Below are 20,129 nucleotides of genomic sequence, written 5' to 3' on the forward strand. Positions count from 1 at the left end.
CTTGTATTTTTGAACTGAACATCTCTATCCTTGCTTCTCAGGAAGGAATACAGAAAAAGCTAAATGGATTACTGGTGATTGAGTACTACTAGTTGTTTCTTCAGTTCTATATGTGTCAAATGAAAATAATCAGACTTTTTTTTTCTCCACTTGTCCAGTATATTTCAACTTTATGCTTTCCAGGGAAAAATTTTTCTCATTAGCTCATTTTCTCATACGTGGTGCCGTGGACTATTTTTTTTAGATAGAGATCCTAGGCACTTCCAAACAGCTAGTAAGTTTGCCTAAAGATACAACAGTATGTTGATAACAGACAGAAGTTGTTTCTGTCTATTTCTGTCTCTGTAATCCATTTTCCAAAGGGAAGCAGCATGGCTGCACTAAGCTATTGACTTAGTACAGAGTGAATTGCATGAAGTACAGCAGCTTGCTAGTGTTTGCATGGCTTCCAGGTTGGCTTACAGATTGGTTCATGGGCAGAGTGGGGTTCATGTCTGTACATGTGTCTTTATCTGCACAAGTCTATGCAGTTGTGCCAAAAAATAGCTATCGTTTCAGGCATTATTAGTTCGTAGTCTTCAAAAACAAAGAATAAATGCCATTAATAAAAATAGCAAACTTTCTGGCCTGGTAAAGCCAGCTCATACACATTGATAACATTATATTTGCAACAATGCACTCCATATGCTCATGAGGTTATAGTGCAAATTTCTATGTAAACAGTCAAGACAGTGAACTTTAAATATTTGGAAGAAATGTTTATTTAACAACTGAATACATGCTAAAAGAAATAATTTACAGCAGCAGTTTCAATACATTTTTTTCTCTCCAGTTTTCTAATTCCCATCTGAATTTAAGTGATAAATACAGAAGTAGAGTTATTTACTACCCAGTGAAGAATGCACTTAAAGAATAAGCACATAAGTTTGGCACTGATATAGCAAATAAACCAACTTACAATCTGTGTGGCAAAATCTTGCATTTTAGTATTATGCTGAACACACCAAAATGGAGTACCTCTAGATAACAGTACTTTACACTGTACCTCCTTATCTAGTCAAAAATATTTACAACTCTTTTGGCTAATGTGTAGGTAGCAAAAACTGAACTATTAAACACATACCACTGATATTCACTAAATAATACATAAAAAGGATCAGTAAATGCGCATTCACATGCATTTAATTTAATTTAATTTTTTTACATAGTGACTTTATTGGGTGATGAAGATTTAACTCTGTTCTGCAAAGATGCATGTTATCTTAGTTTGATGATATAGTTTAAGATAATCATATAGTTTTTAAGAGCCATTGAACAAATTCCCATCTGCTGTGATCCATGCAAGTGCAAACTGTAGATGAGTAAGAATAAGATTCAAAGAATTTTTGTTCCTTGAAAATGGGTATTTTTAAAAAAATCTAAATAGATCTTTCTGGCTAGAAATGAATTCCTTTATTTCTCTCCAGCTTAAACACAACTATTTGATTACTTTTCTAAAGTCTGTAACTAGAGGTTTAGAGGGTTTTATTGATGATTTACAGAAATATCATTTTTACCTTTACCTTCCATTCTTATGTTACTTTAAACAGTAATGACACAAATGGAGGTATGAATTTTACTGAAGCTACAGGGCATATTTCGATACATGAAATTGTTAAATTATATGTTCTTTGAAAAAAGGCCATTTTACATCAGTATTAGAAGCTGGTTTAACTTGACCATAACTTGAGCCTAAAAAGAAAAAAATTCCACTGCTGACTTGATCCTCTGTCCTTGTATTTATACGAACAAATACAAAGATATAAACAAGACTACTGATGTCAGTGAGGGCAGGGTTGACGTTTTTAAGATTTGATCATATCAATTGTCAGATTACACTGGCAGGTTATGGTAAAAACATTTCAATGTCTACAATTTTGTTCCCAGAGACTATCTTCTATACAGAAAAACATCTTAGAATCCAGACTTAAACTGCTTTTTCTTCAGGAGTGGTGAAAGAGGTTTTATTTGGTTTGACTTTTCACAGCAAGTTGCTACGGAACTAATTGCTATGAGCATGGTAGAGAAAAAAGTTAAGATAGCAATTCCATTAAATAAGTAATAAAGGAAACAAAGTCTTTTAGGGTTTGTTGAAATCAATTTGTATTTTTCCCACTGAATTGTCTGAGGTTCATTTCAAAACTGTTTCTTTTTATAACAAAGAGGATTCTAATGACTTGATGGTACACAATAGCCCCATACAAAAGGCTAAAGAGTGTTCTGTGATTACAGTTAAATACTTCAGCTGACAACAATGCTCAAAAATTAATCATAGGCTGAACAAAAAATTAATACTTCTGTACAGGAAAGCACATAGTTGAACCTATGTTTTAATTCATCTATATTCAGCACATCATGAAAACATGGGAATTTAATGGCATATTAAGTTTCACAGGATTCAAGTGAAAGACTTAAAGTTGCTCTAAAACTAAATTCCCAAGAGCGTTCTTTCAATCATAGCCTTACAGCCTTGTCCTCATCTATTCAATATTTTTTTTTCCTGAAGAATTCAATGACAGAAAGTCTTTCAAGTGCATACCCTGCAAAAGAACTAAATGGGACTGAAGTGACTGGGCCGTTAATGAAAATCCAATTGTCACTGAGGCAAGAAGCCAAGGCTTCACTAATCAGAAGGATATTTGAATTAGTAAGTGGGTAGTAGACTGGGACATATTGTGAGAGATGCTGTCACAGCAGTTGTGTTATATTGTGTCTGATAAGGCTGATAGTGTAGTGATTGATAAAATAAATAATCTGGACTGAATAACCACAAAATGGATTAGTTATCAATACAGATACACTTTTACATAAAAATTCCTTTAACAAACTAAGGACTTTGTTCTAGTAATTTTCCCCACAATGACATTACTTGAAATTATGCCATTTACGGACTCTACCGAGATAAAATATGGGAGGCTGGAGAAAGATGACCTTAAAAGAACTGGACACCATAGAACTGGGGACCAAAGGCACATCTGTGCTGAGGTGAATAAATCCACTACTTGTAATCCTAACCTGACACTTATGATACAAGTATAATGTCTGGTTTACCCTGTTGCTCTTCTGTACATAAAATAAGACAGAAGTGCAAGATCAAATTATCTGTTAGTATAAGCTAGTCTTAAACTGAACTTCACCAATTTACTACTGCAGCAGACTTGACTCACAGATAAAACTGTCCCTTAGGTCTTAAAACAGAGAGCTGGCTATGAGGTTACTATTTACATGGCCTAGTGCTGGTTCTCTCTGTTTGGATGATCTGGCCAACAGAAAGAATTGAGTGCTGAGACTCATTAGTGTGGTCATATTTTCTATCATTGAGTTGGGAACAAAACTTAAACTGACTGTGAGTGTTGCTCATGAATATATGTCAGTCTATGAGCCATAGTATTTAAATATTAGCATTCACAAATATTTATGAACCAAGAAAGCAAATGTGTAATTAGTAAAGGGTATGTTAATGCTATTTACTTTTTTTTTTTTAATTAAAAGAAATATACAACTGAAAATCAATGCTCTCCTCTTCATTGGTTCAACCTATAATAAGATATTGTACAAGTTGAATCACTTCAAATACAACACTTTAAAAAAAAAGAATGCAGAAGACTTCCATGCTATACAGTTGCTTTCAACTGTTAAAATAGCTTAGTTTTAGAATTACTTTGAAGTTACATGTCATATAGCTTACCGAGACAGAGGGGAGGAGGTTAACTGCAATGTGACTAGTTTCTCTGAAGATTTTCCAAACAAAAGAGTAAAGCAGCTCATACTTGGAAGTTGTCATTTATTTCCTCTAAACCAATAATTAGAAAGTACAATATTTCTAAGACAAAAAGTCTAATCTATTTTAGAAAAGAGCTAATATTTGCTGCTTGTTTTTCACGGTACATTTAAATTATAGTTTTAATAAAATACATCTAGATCAAAGCTGAAAGAAGTCATCAGTAGTAGGCCAGTGTACTCCACATTTTTTGTTCCAGATGATGGATGGTTTATGTTGTTTAGATTTCCACAAACAATCTCATTCAGTATTGTTTTTCCTCTTCTACTATATATAAACAAGAGAACTGGTAGACAAAACAAGAACAAAATCCTTGTGTCCAATCACGTGTTTAGACCTTCATCAGCTTAATGAGTTCATGCAGTTTCATGTATAAGTCTAGAAATGGTAGTGTTGATGATGAAAGTTGGGGTTTGTTTTTCTTTAAGTTGACAGCATGAAATATAGCATTTTGTTTATATCTCAGGCAAAAGAGGAAGCAAAACCTGCCTGTTGAACAGTTGCAGAACTTTTTGAGCAGGAAGTTAGGTCCAGGAGAGTTAATATCCTTGAAACTCTGGTCTTTCTGGTCTTAGAATCAGAGCAGAGAGGAAGAAAGTTAGAAATGGATTTTATTTAAACCTGGTGGAAATTGTTTTAACTTTCCACTCTTGTAAACATCCACATAATGCCATGAAAAAGTTTATGAATATTGCATTTTTTTTCCAGTTATCTGTCTATACAAGTTTCTACTTGGATGAGGTTCCTAGAGGTAATGTAGCTCAGACACTCCGTGGTGCCCTCTCAAATTCATGGGTCCTCCTGTTTCTACCCTTTTTATTCTCTTGTAGGTGCTTCCACTTATTTGTATTCACCTGTGCATTGGCAGGCTTTTGCCGGCGTTGTTTGCGGTCTCTTTTCCAAACCTGTTCACAGAACTCATCCATTGTGTTGAGATTAGGGTGATTAATTAACTGCATGAAGTCTCTATACCAGATCTTTTGACTGGGAGTCATGCTATTGGTAGCATCCTTGGTCTTGGAGGCATCACCGTCTTCTTCTTTATGGAGCAGCTCTTCTAGGTGGTCAGTATCAATTACTTCCAGGGTGACTTTGAGCAAAGTTTGCATGAAGCCATGTTCCACAGCATGACAGAAATAAATACCAGAGTCTCTCCGCTGAAGACTTCGTAGCAATAGACCCTGTTCTGTCCGGATCATGCGATCATCCACTTTTATCTGTATTGGAAAAAAGTGGTAATTTCAACAGTTTTCTCTTATTTATGTGCAACATTATCCTCTAACCATGCTTGTTCAACTAGTAAAACTTGGGTAACAAATACCCAAAATCACATGAATGCAAATCCCCTTACCATCATCTGTAATTATCAAAGGTTCTAATACTCTGGAAAAACTATCGATGTACTTCAAAGAGAGTCGAGGGGATTAAAAATTTACTCCTTAGTCCTTACTGATGCTAAACTAAATTTTCGTTCTGTTGTTCCTTGCTACAAAAGCATTTATTCCTAAAGTGGGTTCTGGATAAATACAGAGTTTACAAAGCAACAATGATTAAATCTCAAAAACTTCACATTAAAAAAAAGCTGTCCAGAATACCACTTTTTTCTGAATTAATTAGTATCTAGTAATATAATTTCTGTCTTTGAAATTACATGTTGTTGTGGACAGAATGGACATAAACCTGTTTGCTGCTCTCTCCATCAAGAACAAATTCTAAATAACTTAATATTTATGCAAACACCAATAGTATTTAAAGCTGCTAATGTAGCAAAGTAATCAGTACATGTATATCTGTACATTGTACAGTACAATCATTACGGACTAAAGTAACAGCAGTACAATAATCTTAGAGAGTAGATGAGTAAGAAATCAGTACATGCTTTAAAAATATATAAATGTTTCAGAGTAGTTTGGATATATCTACAAATACTTCAATGCAACAAACAAGTTTTTGCTTTATAGCTTGATCCCTGGACCTATCAGAGTAGATTATTCTCTTAGGATATATGTGACTTGACTTGATAGTAACATGACTTGAGAGCCAGGGTGACATAAGAATGTTGGTGAATAAAAAAAAAATAAAGCATCAACTTAGTGTAATGTAGGGAAAGTCAGTGTTTCTGCCTCTATAAATGTTGCTTTTGATGAAAAAATATGTACAAGTTTTCATATCCGTGTGTCCACTACAGTTCCCAGTTCTTCATTTTGTCTCTATTTTACCTGCTGGAAAGTCTTAGAGCATGTAGTATATAGGAGCTGTTCCTGTTTTAGTCAAACAGTATAATTATATGAATGTAGTTAAGACTTTTCCTCACTGGCAGTTTTAAAGTCTCTAATATTTAAATTCATATAATCTTTGTATGCTGCTTTAGGTAGCACTTAGCACACAAACTGTTTTGTATTTCTGCAATATGTAACAGAAAACTAGTGTGTTGCAGGGGATCTGACCAGAGCAGGGATATGAAGTTTTTCTGACGTAATAGTCTGTAAAACCGACTAGAGAACTTAATGCTAATAAGAGATTTAATGCTAATAAGAGTAAGAAAATGCTAAAGAACAACAGAAATTATAAGATTTCAAGGAAATTCTCCTAAACCAAAATACAGATGGACACTATTCTGGGAAGAATTCAGATTCAAGTAGAGAAGACTAGCTGCATCTCATTATCTTTTTCTACTATACCTCATCTTTGCGGTCATCATTTTGCTTCTGGAATTGCCAGTAAACTACAGCACGTTGAGATTTTGGACTGCACTCAAGAAAAGTACTGCTATTCTCTACTCCATAGATAATCTTCTCCTCCAGGGTCTCACCACTTGGGTTATCTGTAAAGCAAGGGGAAAAAAAAGAAAAAAAAAAAAAAAAAGAGAAGAATTAAAATTACCAAGAAAGAAAAATCTTAATTGCTAAGTGATTTTGTTTGTTTAGAAATTTGGCTCCCTTGAAGTGTTTAAAGAAGAAAAATTTCAGTTTGCTACTTGGAAAATTTCCATCAACATCTCTGTCTTTTTAAGAATCCCTGGTATTTTGTAGGGTTTTTTTATTTTGGTATTTTAAAACTTAACATCTGTTAACAACTCTGTATTTTTAGTTAATGAATTTCATTGTGAAATTTTGTGTAAACCTCATTATTATTCATCAAGGAAAACATCTAGGATGCAACTAGAATTTTTAATAGCAAATTGTATGCAGTGAGAAAACTCAGGGTGTAGTTGCAGAATATCTGTAATGATGCCTCCTGGGCTGTACGATCATAATACTTCAGAGCAAAGTAATAAAACATGAGGCTATTTAAAAGTAATATAATGTGTTTAGATTATATGGCACTGCAGTTTGCTAAAGCTGTTAATGACCAAGAGTAATGTTTTTGAGGAAACAATCTTCAATTAATCATTTCCTCTTATACTGATATAATTTATGGAAATGTTATGAGGTTAATAAACCAGACATTATGGGAGGGGAAAAAGAAAGTTAAATAAATTACTTCCTTTTGTAACAATGTTTCAAGATATTCATCAACTTGCTGGAAATATCACATAGCTATAGGACTTGTACAGCATTTGATTCTTCTCCAATACCGCAGGGGCTGTAAGGCATCATATTTCAACTCTCAACCTTAGGTCTTTAAAATGCTGTTACGGACTAAAGTAACAGCAGTACAATAATCTTAGAGAGTAGATGAGTAAGAAAGGGTTGTAAGCTATTTAACACTGTGTTGGTCTCATGGGGTTTCTTGCTTCTCTGACATTATTTGTCATTCTTTCCATTTTCCATTTTTTATTTTTTAGCACTGGAAATCTTTAAAAGAACTTTTAACAGAAAATCAGTGTCTAATTAAAATCCTCTCAGAGAAATCCTTTGTCAAGTTTTGATCACTTTTATTGTGCCTTTATGATGTTTGCCACGTTGTTTAGCAAACAGGCTGTTTCTTTGCTAAAAAGGTAAAAGTAAAATTGAGCTCCTCGTTTATGTTGATACAGCAATCACATGTCCTTCCATAATGACTTTGTAGCTCTGAGAGTGAATAGAAGGATGGAGGACAGAATAGGAACTGGTACTTGCCCAATTCTCAGTAAGGAAACATTAGTGTTGTTAGTGTACACTGAACAACTAAGGAATGGATTAACTTGCTTTCCTTTGCTGGATTGTGAGCTTTTCCAGCAAGTAAGTGGGGTGCTATACAGCCATCTAGATGAAACAACTTCTATAACATCTCTAGAAAACACATCCCTATAAAGAACGTCAGTGTGGCTTTGGTTCAGCAAGATGAGTAATGGATGAACGAATTAGAGAGTAAAGCAGAAAGAGAAAGAAGAGAATGTAGTCAAAGGTACCAGGAGAAAGGTCTGAGAAGGAGCATAAGACAATTTGTGTTAATGAACCAGAGGAACTGGAAGCATGTGAAAAGATCGACTGAATAGAACTAGAAATTTTAAGATTGGAAATGAATAGAAATGATTTGCTGACAGCTCATGGGTCTAAATTCAACACTGTGAATGGCTGACCGATATTCTGACTCTCTGATTTCAAGTTAAGTGCTTTCAACTAGGAACAGAATTCACAAGGCTGAGCAGGCAACCAAATATCATCACATGGTCAAAAAGAGGCAATTTGGTATCTGAACTGTGATTTGCAACAGTTAGCACATGTAGAGATGCAGTCTAAGTAGGAAATGTCTCTTTCTATAGCATGGGACATATACAATACTGCTCCAATGTTGTGCTTCTGTAAAAAAAGAGAATTACAGGCTTCCACAATAAAGTATGGGAATGCAGGACTTTTACTCTAGGACGAATGCTCTATTGCAATTCTCTCCCAGGCTCCATGAACTTTGCTTGTATTGGAAGTAAAGCTATTGATTCAATCTACAAGCCTAAGTGGACTTTGAGTCTTTTCTCTTATATTCCAAATAACTGATTTAACCAGAAGGCTTGCAGAACCACTTGATTATAGTTTCCTGAACACATCATAGTCCAAGTGCAGAGGATATGTAACACAGGTCTCATGAGAGCCAAGGAAGCAGTCTTCTAGACCTTAAACATCAGTATAAGTGACAAAAATATATATGTCTTTGTCAAGGGTACTAATTCCCATGAGCAGTAGAATATTTTTAAGTATATAGAAAACTTTGGTACCTAGGATATCCTTAGAATAATAGAATAGTTCAGGTTGGAAGAGACATTTAAAGGCCACCTAGTCCAATCCTCCCTGCAATGAGGAGGGACATCTTCAACTAGATCAGGTTGATCAAAGCCTTGTCCAACCTGACCTTGAACGTTTCCAGGAATGAGTATCTACCACCTCTCTGGGCAATGTGTTCCAGTGTTTCACCAATCTCATCATAAAAAATTCCTTTATATCTAGTCTAAATTTACCCTCTTTTAGTTTAGTTACCCCTTGACCTATCGCAACAGGCCCTGATAAAAAGTTTGCCCCCAGCTTTCTTATAAACCCCCTTTAAATACTGAAAGGCCAACTTAAAGTCTATCCAGAGCCTTGTCCAGGATGAAGAACCATCAACTCTCTCAGACTCTCCCCATAGGAGAGGTATTTCAGGCCTTTGATCATTTTTAGCTTTTAAGCATTCTTAGTATCTAAAAATCTAGTCACAAGTGTTCATGGAAGTTATCTTGAAGGTGTGTGCTCTGATGTAATTTTAAACTTTTGTGTATTTTCTTGGATCTGATCCATAGCATTCTAGTGCATTAGAGAACACCTCAGAAATTGGCAGAAGACCCCTTTACATTTTCTCACAACTCCAGGAAATATAGTACAGGTGTACTCATGCAATGAGACAGTAAGAATTTAAGAGATCCTTCAAATTCCATTTGCATGATTTAAGTAAGTTCAATGTAGCTCAAAAATGTCTATAAAGTTCACCTAATATTGAGCATGTGAAGTGTAAGAAAGTAAGCAGAGTTACGAAACAATCACAGGATCAGAGTGCAGCTCTGGGACTGAGGGAGAAACTGTAGAGACTAGGAGGAAGAATGAAAATCTAGGAAGTTTAAAAGAGCAGCTGGAGCAAATAGAAAATTATAGAAGTCATGAAGCTAGTTGTGAAACTCAATCCAAAATCTTGTCTGAGAGCTGTAATTCCCCAAATGAACCCAACAGCATTATCAGCTTACTACTCTGATAAATATTCTTTAAATACATAATTTCTGACATAACTGAAAAGTATGAAAGGCTAAGTACTCCTACTTTGCAGATGAATGAATCTCATTATATGATTCAATTCAGAGTGATTCTTTGAGATACTCCTGGATAAAGCACCTAAAAAAAGGTGTCTCTTCATTTACAAGTTCTTAAGAAAAATTCCATAGTGGATTTATTTCTTGTTAACACCAGTATATTATACTTAAAATATTGTTCTTTAGTTGACACAATGGTGACCGTGCTTTTAAATTTAAGCATTAATGCCTAACCAAACACCTGTACAGCTAAGGATCCTCCCTTTAACATTATAATGTATTAATTTTGTACTTCTTATTTGCACACAAGGGCGACTGAAAGAGCTACCTAAACTTTATTAAAAGCATTATTGCTTCAGATTGATACCAAATTAAGTTCCTGCAATGTCTTTAAAAAGTGAGCTATACACTAAGAGAATTTTCTTTTTTCTTGCTTCTGTTGGTTCTCATGGAGAATCAACTAGCAGCTACTGCAAAGGAATGTGTAGACAAGTAGTAAAAGATTGCTGGTGCTTATTTTTGGCTGTAAACAAACCGAATTCATTTGTTGTTCAGGAAACTATACTATTGATAATCAAGGAAAAACTCAGCATAAGTTGGCATAGGAAGTTTATGGGCCATGCAGTTGTCTCTACAATGCACAATGTGTAAATGACAAGTAAATATAGGATAATTTATATATTTACAACTCAGAATTAATTTAGGTAAAATTTCACTCAAAAGCTATCTAAAACTTTAATTAAATATTTTGACAGTGCATCCTCACAGTCTATGACCTAGAACTGCATTCCCTCGGTATTTTTTGTAAATTACTGATTCTTCTAGTCACATTGTCTTCACCTTACCACCAAATAAAATTTTCAGTGATGTCTTGTCTCATACTTGGTCTACTCATTTTGAAAAAGCTGTATTAAAGCTCCTTATGATCAGGTACACCATGTAATACTTTTTCCTGACCATAAATTCTCATGATTTTTGTCATGAAAAAACTGCACTGGATTACTCTGTTCCCTTTGGGCAGAAAATATCTTTTAAGACAAATATGTTTACCAAATATGGGAAGATATAAAAGCATATGTGTTTTGAAATCCTTTTCTTGTCTATGAAGATAAAGAACAGACCTATAGTTGTATAAAACACAGCTAGCAAGGGAAAGAGAATGTTAAAAAACTTGACATGTGGTAGCCCAGATCATGAGTAAACTATCCAGATAGTAAAAAGGTAAAGCTAAGATATGCTTCTGCTGGTAAAAACATCGACATTTGGTGCCTGGTCAAATTTTCCTATTGGGGAATTGAAAATGCCATCTGAACTCCGATATATGGATGATCTCATCTGCACTGTATAAGCATTACTATATATCTTGCAAATGGAAACTTGTGAACTTTCTGCTAGTCCACATTGACTAGTTCAAATTTAAGCTAGTTGTCCACTCATGAGTTCTCAAAATGTGATAGCTGCATGTTGATCATGCACTTTTCCAAACTCTTTACCCCTCTGAGTAGCTTGGCCACAGTCTGACAATCAAGAAGTAAAAAGAAAAGCTATAATAACGTTAGTTCCAAGTTTCAAATCATTAAAAAGGAAAATAGAGAAAACTATTTCTGAAACATAGTGGTGCTTAATTGTAGCTGACATGAAAAGTGCAATTTTGGACTAGTTATCATTCTTGCTATTACAAAGACTGGAAGGACATGAGGGTTTTGAGGTGTCTCCATTTTCATCCATCCCTTCTTTATTTATTCCACAAATCTGTCCAGTGGTTTAACTGTTATTATAGATTTACCACAAACATGAGTAATCATTTGTTTCCAGCAGAGGGAAGTATTGTCTAAGTATTCTCCTCACTTATGGTAAATGGACATTTTTTTGTTTTCTGAGTGAAGATCTTCTGAATCTGTTTGCTCTTGGCAATGAATTACTAACTATGAGAAGTTTATCAGCCAAACAATTCAAGTAAATAAGATCTGGTCAATATACTATGAAAATGAAACAACCAACAAAAATTCAAAACCTAAAGATGTCAAAGAAAACCTATCATAGAATCTCAAGGGCTGGAAGGGACCTCAAGAGATCATCCAGTCCAAACCCCTTGCTAGAGCAGGACCACCTAGAGTAAGTCACACAGAAACTCATCTAGGTGGGTTTTGAATGTGTCTGGAGAAGGAGACTCTACAACCCATCTGGTCAGCTTCTCCCAGTGTTCCATCACCCAACCTATGCTGAAAACACATGGGATAGGCCTACTGCAAGGAACATCCTGATCTTAAGTCCTGCTAGTGTGGCACCTACAACAAAGACCATACCATATTTAGGCAAGGTAGTTAATTATGTGCTTGGTTATCATCCTATGTAAACTCTATTAACTAGTATGTACATATTTCTTGCTGTTCTGAAGGAGTTATAACTATTTTCTGACATAATATGCCTAGTCTGTTGGTATGGTATTATCAAGCGAGCAAAGTAGAAAAATTGAAATGTTTAAAACTGTTAACTTGAGAAGAAAAAAAAAACTAAACCCAAATGAGTCTGATCCAGGCCTCTGAAAAGCAATTTACTTGGGACAATGATGTACTATATTCATCTTTCCCAGATGTTCAAGACAACATCACCAACAAATCATTCATGTGTCTCCTACTCTTCTCATGCACAGTCTGTAAATTACACACAAATTAGTTGTACTGCAGTCATACCCGTAACTCACCATGATGCTGCAGATCTGAGCAGTGGGTAAGTGGGTCTCCATTTCGGATGTCTTGTCGTCTAGTGCGTCTGCAGATATCACATTTGAAAATTGTTAGTGACTTTCTCAGTGATCAGCATTCACTTTTGCCATGACTGAAGAGGAACACATATATAACTACATAGCTCACAAGAGCACCAAAACAACACTAGGAAAGAAAGAATATTGTTCATACTATATTCTATTCATTATCACCGTTCATAGAATTGGCTTTTCCTCTTACAGGTAGAGCCTTCAGAAGCTGGTAAACACAGAGCTCTTGCAATGAGCCTATGAAGTTTATTTTCATTGTGTTGACAATATCAATCACAAATTCATTACTTGATTTGTAGGTACATTGACTGCTAAGAGATCAAAGCACATGCTGTACAGTTTAATATGCATCAGAAAACATGAAGCAGATACAGCTTCTCTGCAAATACAGAAAATATAAAATATTAAGTACCATGACATCTTTTAACTAAAATTAAATGCTAGGATGGATGGCTTTGAAAGAATGTCAGTGCTGTGTTTTCTACAAAATCAAAATTAAAAGTACATAGCCAGTTTTGGCCACTATATACATTTTTGATAAAATATTTTCCAAAATTGTTGAAATAGATTTGTCTTTAGAATAATCAGAATTTAAAAAAAACCAAAAAACAAAACCAAAAACTTGGCTAAGAAGATTTTGAAATGTCATTTATTCCATCCTTTGTAGCTTGAGTTGGGATTTTAGTTTTTATTACATGTCTTTTTAACATAACATATTCCTTCTCCAGCTTGATTTCCACCAGTTATTTTGGAAAACATTGATTTGTGCTAAAAAAAGATTGTATTTCACGGAAGAAAGCTTTTATTTTGCATTTGTTTTTCTCTTTGTCTGCCATTTTTATTTAAATTAAACTCAACTGAGCCAGAGAAAAGTCCTTCATATAAAAAAACAGAAAAAAAGAACCAGGCAAACAAAGATGTGTTTCAAGTGCGAGCACTTTACTTTAGGAATCAGAGAAAGCCTGAGGGCTTGCAAAGTTAGAGGAGAACAAAGAGGATTAGGCTGCTGAACAATGCCGTGATTTCAGATTATGGCATCCAGCAACGGATATGCAAAAGTCAAGTAGCCTTGTAAAAAGCACTGCTGGTCACTCCCTCATGACAACAGTCCACATTTTTAAAAAGTCATTGTTCTGCAGTAGAGACATACTAGCGGGGTTTGCAGATTCTCACTAACAAACAGCCCTGCATCAGCATAGAGTTCTCACAGAGAACTGCACAACTGACTCCTCTTGGTTAAAAGATTTTAACTTTTTTTTTTCTTTCCCCACTAAAAACTACTGAAATGTTAAATCTGAAATAAGTTATGTGAAGTATGGCAACAGTTGGTTTTGGCTTTTTTTTTTTTGTTGTTTGGTTGGTTTTTGTTTTTTAATCAGAATGTGTATCTTTTCTAGCTTTCTGAATAAATTCTTCTTAAAATGATTGTAGTGAATTACCATGCTTTAATAAGAAGGAATTTTCTGGTGATTGCTACATAACTGAAAAAATGTACTAAACCTAAGTTCTGATTTCATCTTCATATTACTCATTACCAATGAATAAAAATACACCAAAACATAAAGAACCATAAAATTTTGTTACTTCATCCTAAATTCTGAAATGCAGCATATTTATAGGATACTATTTGTAGAACAGAAGTCTGTGGAACAAGTCGTATTACTGTCAATAGAGTTTGGATGAGATGTTTAGTTAGAATCTCAGGAAAATGTTGCACATATCACCATTGTATCAACATGATGATTTATGAAATAAGAACCAGAACACATCTGCATGGGGTAAAGCTAAGTGGTCAGACTACAGGAGCTCTGAACTGTCATTTAGGCTTGTAAAATACACGAGGGAAAAGAAAAAGTAAATTAAAATCATGACTCGTAAAAGTTCCTTTTTAAAATAGAAAAAAAAAAACCAATACACCAAAAACAAAACCCCAAACCAACTATTAGTAAAGCATCTGTTCAATTGCCTCAGGACTCAACTTTCCCAGTATTTCTGGAACTTAAAATTACTTGGATTTGTTATTAGGAAAATGTTGACATTAAAGCTGTTTCTGGCAATACCAATTTTGTCATACATGCATTCAAAGTGGTTTGAGGCAGTGGGTATGGCAGGTACCAAGCAAGCAGAGGTTCCTCTCCCTGAGCTACACAGACCTTTACTGCTGCTGCCAGGGTAAAAATGGAGGGGAAGTAGAGTGGGACAGTGTCTTTTTCTAAGTGCATTGTCAGTATCTCAGCCTCCCAGGACCTACTTTTTCTTTCACAGTTGATTCAAGAAGAGTAAATTTGGCACACATAAAGTTTTCCTGAAGCTATGCAACCTTGTTTAGCCTTAGTAGCCCTGCCCCTTAATCCCTGTAAGAAGAGACCCCAGTCCCTTTACGCCTGATGTCAACACTGAGCTCTCTGCTGTTTAATCAGCTGGAGAGATGGATAAGGAAAAGATAAAAAGTCCTATTTTTTTTCCCATCAGTGTAGGCAGATGAATGATACGTGCTCTATGGATCTTGAGATAGGCTAGGAGTAAAATGGGTGCTAGTGAACACTGAGAAAGGATGAGGCTCAGAGATAAAAATTAGTAGGGCAGAAGTAGAGAAGAGTGATTGATTCAGTGATTCCTGACCTTACGTCTCTGACTTGGAGGTAGTACTCAGCTGCATTGTCTTCTAAGTCTTAAAACTTTCAGATCATTTCAATCTCTTAGACTCTCCTTAGACTCTGCTTGAATCTCCTTAGACTCTGCTTGAAAGAGAGGAACCTCATGAGGTTCAACAAGGAGACGTGCAGAGTCCTGCATCTAGGAAGGAACAACCCCATACACCAGTCCAGGCTGGGGGTCGAACTGCTGAAGAGCAGCTCTGCAGAGAGAGATCTGAGAGTCCTGATTGATAATAAGCTTAATATGAGCCAGCATTGTGCCCTCATGGTCAATAAGGCCAATGACATCCTGGGATGCATCAAGAAGAATGCGGCCAGCAGGTCAAGGGAGGTTCTTCTGCCCCTCTACTCTGCCCCGGTGAGGCCTCATCTGGAGTCCTGTGTCCAGTTCTGGGCTCCTCAGCTCAAGAGGGACAGGGAAATGCTGGAGAATGTCCAGAGCAGGGCCACCAAGATGATCAGGGGACTGACTCATCTTTCATATGAGGAAAGGCTGCGGGAACTGGGGCTGTTTAGTCTAGAGAACAGGAGACTGAGGGGAGATCTTTATTAACACTTACAAATACCTAAATGGTGGGTGTCAAGAAGTTGGGATTCCGTTTTTTTTATAGTAGCTAGCAACAGGACAGGGGGTAATGAGATGAAGCTGGAACACAAAATGTCCCACTTAAACATAACAAAAAACTATTTCACTGTAAGGGTGACGGAGCAATGGCACAGGCTGCCCAGGGCAGCAGAGCCATCTGGACATGTTCCTATAAGGTGAAACTGCTTCTGCAGTGGGGTTGCACTACATGATCTCTAAAGGTCCCTTCCAACCCCTGCCATTCTATGATTGTATGAAAACCTCAGTTCCCTCTGCACTCATTCCACTTACTTGTATAGAAAAACTACTGTGTTTCTACCATTAATCTGAATTTAGACCAGGCAGATAAGAAAATTTGAAAATTTCTCTTTTTAAATAATTTTCTAGAGACTTTTGCAAAAAGCTTGCCTCAAATTAACTGTATATCCTGGTGAAAAAGTAGAACCTAGTGTTCTAAACAAATCAATATTCTAAACAAAAATCAATATTTGTTTAGGATACAGTGTCATACAAATTTTGAAATTTTAATCCTTTACATCTGAAAAGTCTGTGATTTCCTGCCCTTTACCATATCTCATCTGCTGCAACAACCAACACAAATTTGACATTCTCAATTAAGCATTTGCTACCATTAGTTTTATGTTTTTAAACTCTTATGTCTATAAACTCTTGGTTTCCTTGTTTCTTAGGTGCAAGATGCATATTCGATTTAATGTGAGCACGTTTTTGTCGCTTTAGACATTTTTTCACCGGAATCTCAACAATACACCAATATCTGTTCTTATTTGCAAGTCATTAATCAATTATTTCTAATTTCTACTTCAGTCATCGAGAGCTGTTCAGGAACTACTTTATATACTTTAAGAGAAATAATTTCAGACATAAAGACAGGTAAAGAATATATCTTAAATCTTCAAATCAGGCAACTAGGACTTGTAAATTTTTTATTAAAGTGATATTTTTCATTTGAAAAGCCTGTTTTACCTTAACCTTTGCACTGCAAAGCCTTCAGCATTAGTGCAAAGTGAATGTAAAATAGTAGATGTTCTGACCTGGTAGCACTTGGACACATATTAGCACATACAAGTCATACTATTGAGCAATAATAGTACATATAAGTCATACTTTTGAGCAATAATAATAACAGTAAACATCACTAAAAAATAATTTTATATTCATGTCCAACCACTATAAATATTTCCTTGAACAAGAAATGTCTAAACACTATTTCCTTGAACTAGAATTCATGAAACTGCAGGACAATTCTCTTGGGCTAATAGTTATTTTAATATCAATCCCCTCCTTGTGTTAGAGAAAATGAACTGTTTTCTTTTTGCTGTTTATTACTGAGTATGAAGTTTCAGAGACAACACTTCTGTGAATGTTCTCTTACAGTAGCCTTTTGAGTCAACCCAAGAAGTAGCAGCATTCACTCTAAATCAGCTAAGACTTCATATTGCTTGTAACTCTCACAATTATGTTTTCTTTGGAAGAGAAAGGGTTCCAGTTAACCATCTCATGAAAAATCTCAAAAGCCCTCTGGTCATATTGAGACCATCAGTTAAAACAAATAGCAAACCATGCAGACATCTGAAACTGTCCCTACCTCTTAGCAGTGGGGAAGTAACGTGAGCAAGATGAACCATCCCAGGCACAGTAAGGGTCTCTCGCAAGGCAACACTCAGCACATGCTTTTCCATACACATCACAGCGGTGTAAAGGAAGCTGTGAAATTCCAGTGGCTGAGCCAATGTAGAGCTGTTGCTGTTATAAAAATATTTTTAAAAAAATGCAATTTACCATTTTTGTGCTAGGAAAGCATTAATAAAAGTTACATAATCACATAAGAAGTAAAATCAAAGTACTCTTCCACTTTTTCTTCTTTTATTCCGATCCCTGCGCTGTGAAAGCACTACAATCAGTGACAGAATGTAAAGAAGTATAAGTTTCTGAATTTAAAGAAAAACAAATTTAATGTAAATTCCTATAAATTACCTTGATTTTTCTATGTATGTGGCGAAATCTAAGTAAATTACTTCAGACTGATGTTAAGATATTTCAGATTGGAATTGCTGCCACATATGCACTTCTTTGCATGTCTGATAATTCTTGATGCTTCATACTCTTTTGTATAAGTGACATACTCTAATTGAAACATATCTTTAATGAGAGAAGATGGCTTATTTTATTTTGGATAAAAAATAATGTTGAGTGGAAGATGTAGTTCAAATGCATTGAGAAGCCATGAAGTAAAGAAAAAAGATGCAAACAAAATTAACTGGTTTTGCATGGCATCACAACAGAGTATCTTGTCACTCTCAATTTCCTTTCTGATATTAAATTCATGTGGTCCATTAGGGAAGCTGGTTTCCAGAGAGACATAAGGAAAGAGAACTACTGATCCCACATGAAAGTCCAAACAGAGGTATTTCATCTTAGCACTAATTCACAAAGAAAACAAGCATGGGTGTACTAAGTAAATACAGTTCCCTCTGAGATGAAAAACGAGGGGAAAACAAAATGAATAGATAAACAAAAATTAAATGGTATAATCCTTCTCATTTGAAAACACTGACATTTTACTATCAAAAGCTTAAACTCTGTCACCCAGAACCCATAGTGAAGCAATTAATATATTCATTTTTATGGTCCCACTCCAAGCGCTTCCACAAAGAAAATAAAAATGTGTATTAATTTTTCCTTCTTAGAAAACATAAAGCCGGTGTGAAAAATAGGACTTCAAGAAATGCTATAAAAATTCTTCATCTCCTGCATTGTGATGTCCCAGAGGTACCATTTCCAGAGAATTTAGGGATAGAAGGTGGCTGAGGTCACTTACCTACTAGAAATGATGAGCACTGGATACCAGGAGCCATTAAGATCAAAAAGCACTCATACAAGGTGTTGCATTAACTTCTTTCAGAGACAGCAACTTGGCAGTTTATACAGACTTTAATTGTAACAGAAACATCCTGTGCATTTATATAAACACCAGTATTTTCTCAAGAAAAAATATGACAAGGGAACATTCACTGGTAAATTGAAAACCAAGTCCTTTCTAAGCATCTGCTTTCATCTATTACAGTGCCATAGCTGGGCTGTAAACTCACATTCCCTGGGCAAAAGTCTCTGACTGCATAGAGCTCTACACAGTCTTAGTTGTACATTCCAGTCCTCAGTTTGCCTTTTATTCTCAAGAAGCAGATGAGAGGCAGTAGACAAGACATGATAGGTGGATTCTCTCTAACTTAAGTCACTTAATCAAGTATCCAGCTTGGGACTACGTTCTGCAGTAGAAAGAGCAACAATTCAAATCTTAGGTGACCTAACCATTTCTCAAGAGATGCCTTTTCCTTTACTGATTATGGAAGAAGCATAGGTCAATTTAGAGCTTCAGTTAAGTATCTTAAGTGTCCAGATGGAATTGATCTGAGTCCTGTGTAATTGAGACATTAAGATCTATATAAACATGTAGTAAGATGTGGTGGAACTAATATAAAAATCAACCCAGAGAATGGATATTGGAAAATAAAGAAAAATAAAGAATGGTGTAGTGGTTTCCCATGTACCTCTCTAATCAATTTCATTTTGTCTAAAAACCCTCTCTGATTTCTAATACATGTCTTTAGAATTAAAGGATGACCAAAAACACATAGGGGAAAAAAAAGGAGGGGGGGCAAAACAGAGTTACTTAAAAGAGTTTGTTCCTTGTAGATAAGTTCATAAAGTTCAGCCAGTGAACCACAGCATGTGTTCCAGGTGCTGTACAGTCTGAAGGATGATGCCCTGTTTGCTGCTCTTCTGATCATGGTTTTAGACTCCAGCTGGTGATCATTATTCTGGACACTAATAATATATAAATCTAGGCAGTATGAGATTCAGAAAATAGTAATAGAATGATTTGCATCAATGGTCTGACCTTACTTTGCCATGCACTGTCAAACTGTCTTTTTGGCAAAGAGTCTCTCCTAAGAGGTTGTTCATTTAATAAATCAACTGATTATCAGATGAAGCTAAAGGCGGGTGGAGGGGGAAGTTGCATCTAAAAATTCTTGCAGAAATACCAGAACTAATGTTTTAAGCAATTCAGTGGTTTC

At 35.4% G+C, this 20,129-nt stretch overlaps 1 protein-coding gene across 2 annotated transcripts in view; it reads right to left on the reverse strand.

The window, feature by feature from the left end:
* Positions 1 to 807: 807 nt before the first annotated feature.
* The window catches only part of SEMA3A (semaphorin 3A), a 173,231-nt gene continuing 153,909 nt past the window's right edge, over positions 808 to 20,129 (reverse strand). For both annotated transcript variants that reach the window (XM_062019752.1, XM_062019743.1), the window contains 4 exons: positions 17,639 to 17,796; positions 12,718 to 12,785; positions 6,502 to 6,644; positions 808 to 5,037 (listed from right to left, as the gene is read on the reverse strand). In XM_062019752.1, coding sequence (XP_061875736.1) covers positions 4,582 to 5,037; positions 6,502 to 6,644; positions 12,718 to 12,785; positions 17,639 to 17,796 — 825 coding nt within the window. In that variant the 3' untranslated portion in view covers positions 808 to 4,581. The remainder of the gene's footprint in view (positions 5,038 to 6,501; positions 6,645 to 12,717; positions 12,786 to 17,638; positions 17,797 to 20,129) is intronic.

Source organism: Colius striatus, chromosome 1 (genome assembly GCF_028858725.1).
Source record: "Colius striatus isolate bColStr4 chromosome 1, bColStr4.1.hap1, whole genome shotgun sequence".
Taxonomy (NCBI): domain Eukaryota; kingdom Metazoa; phylum Chordata; class Aves; order Coliiformes; family Coliidae; genus Colius; species Colius striatus.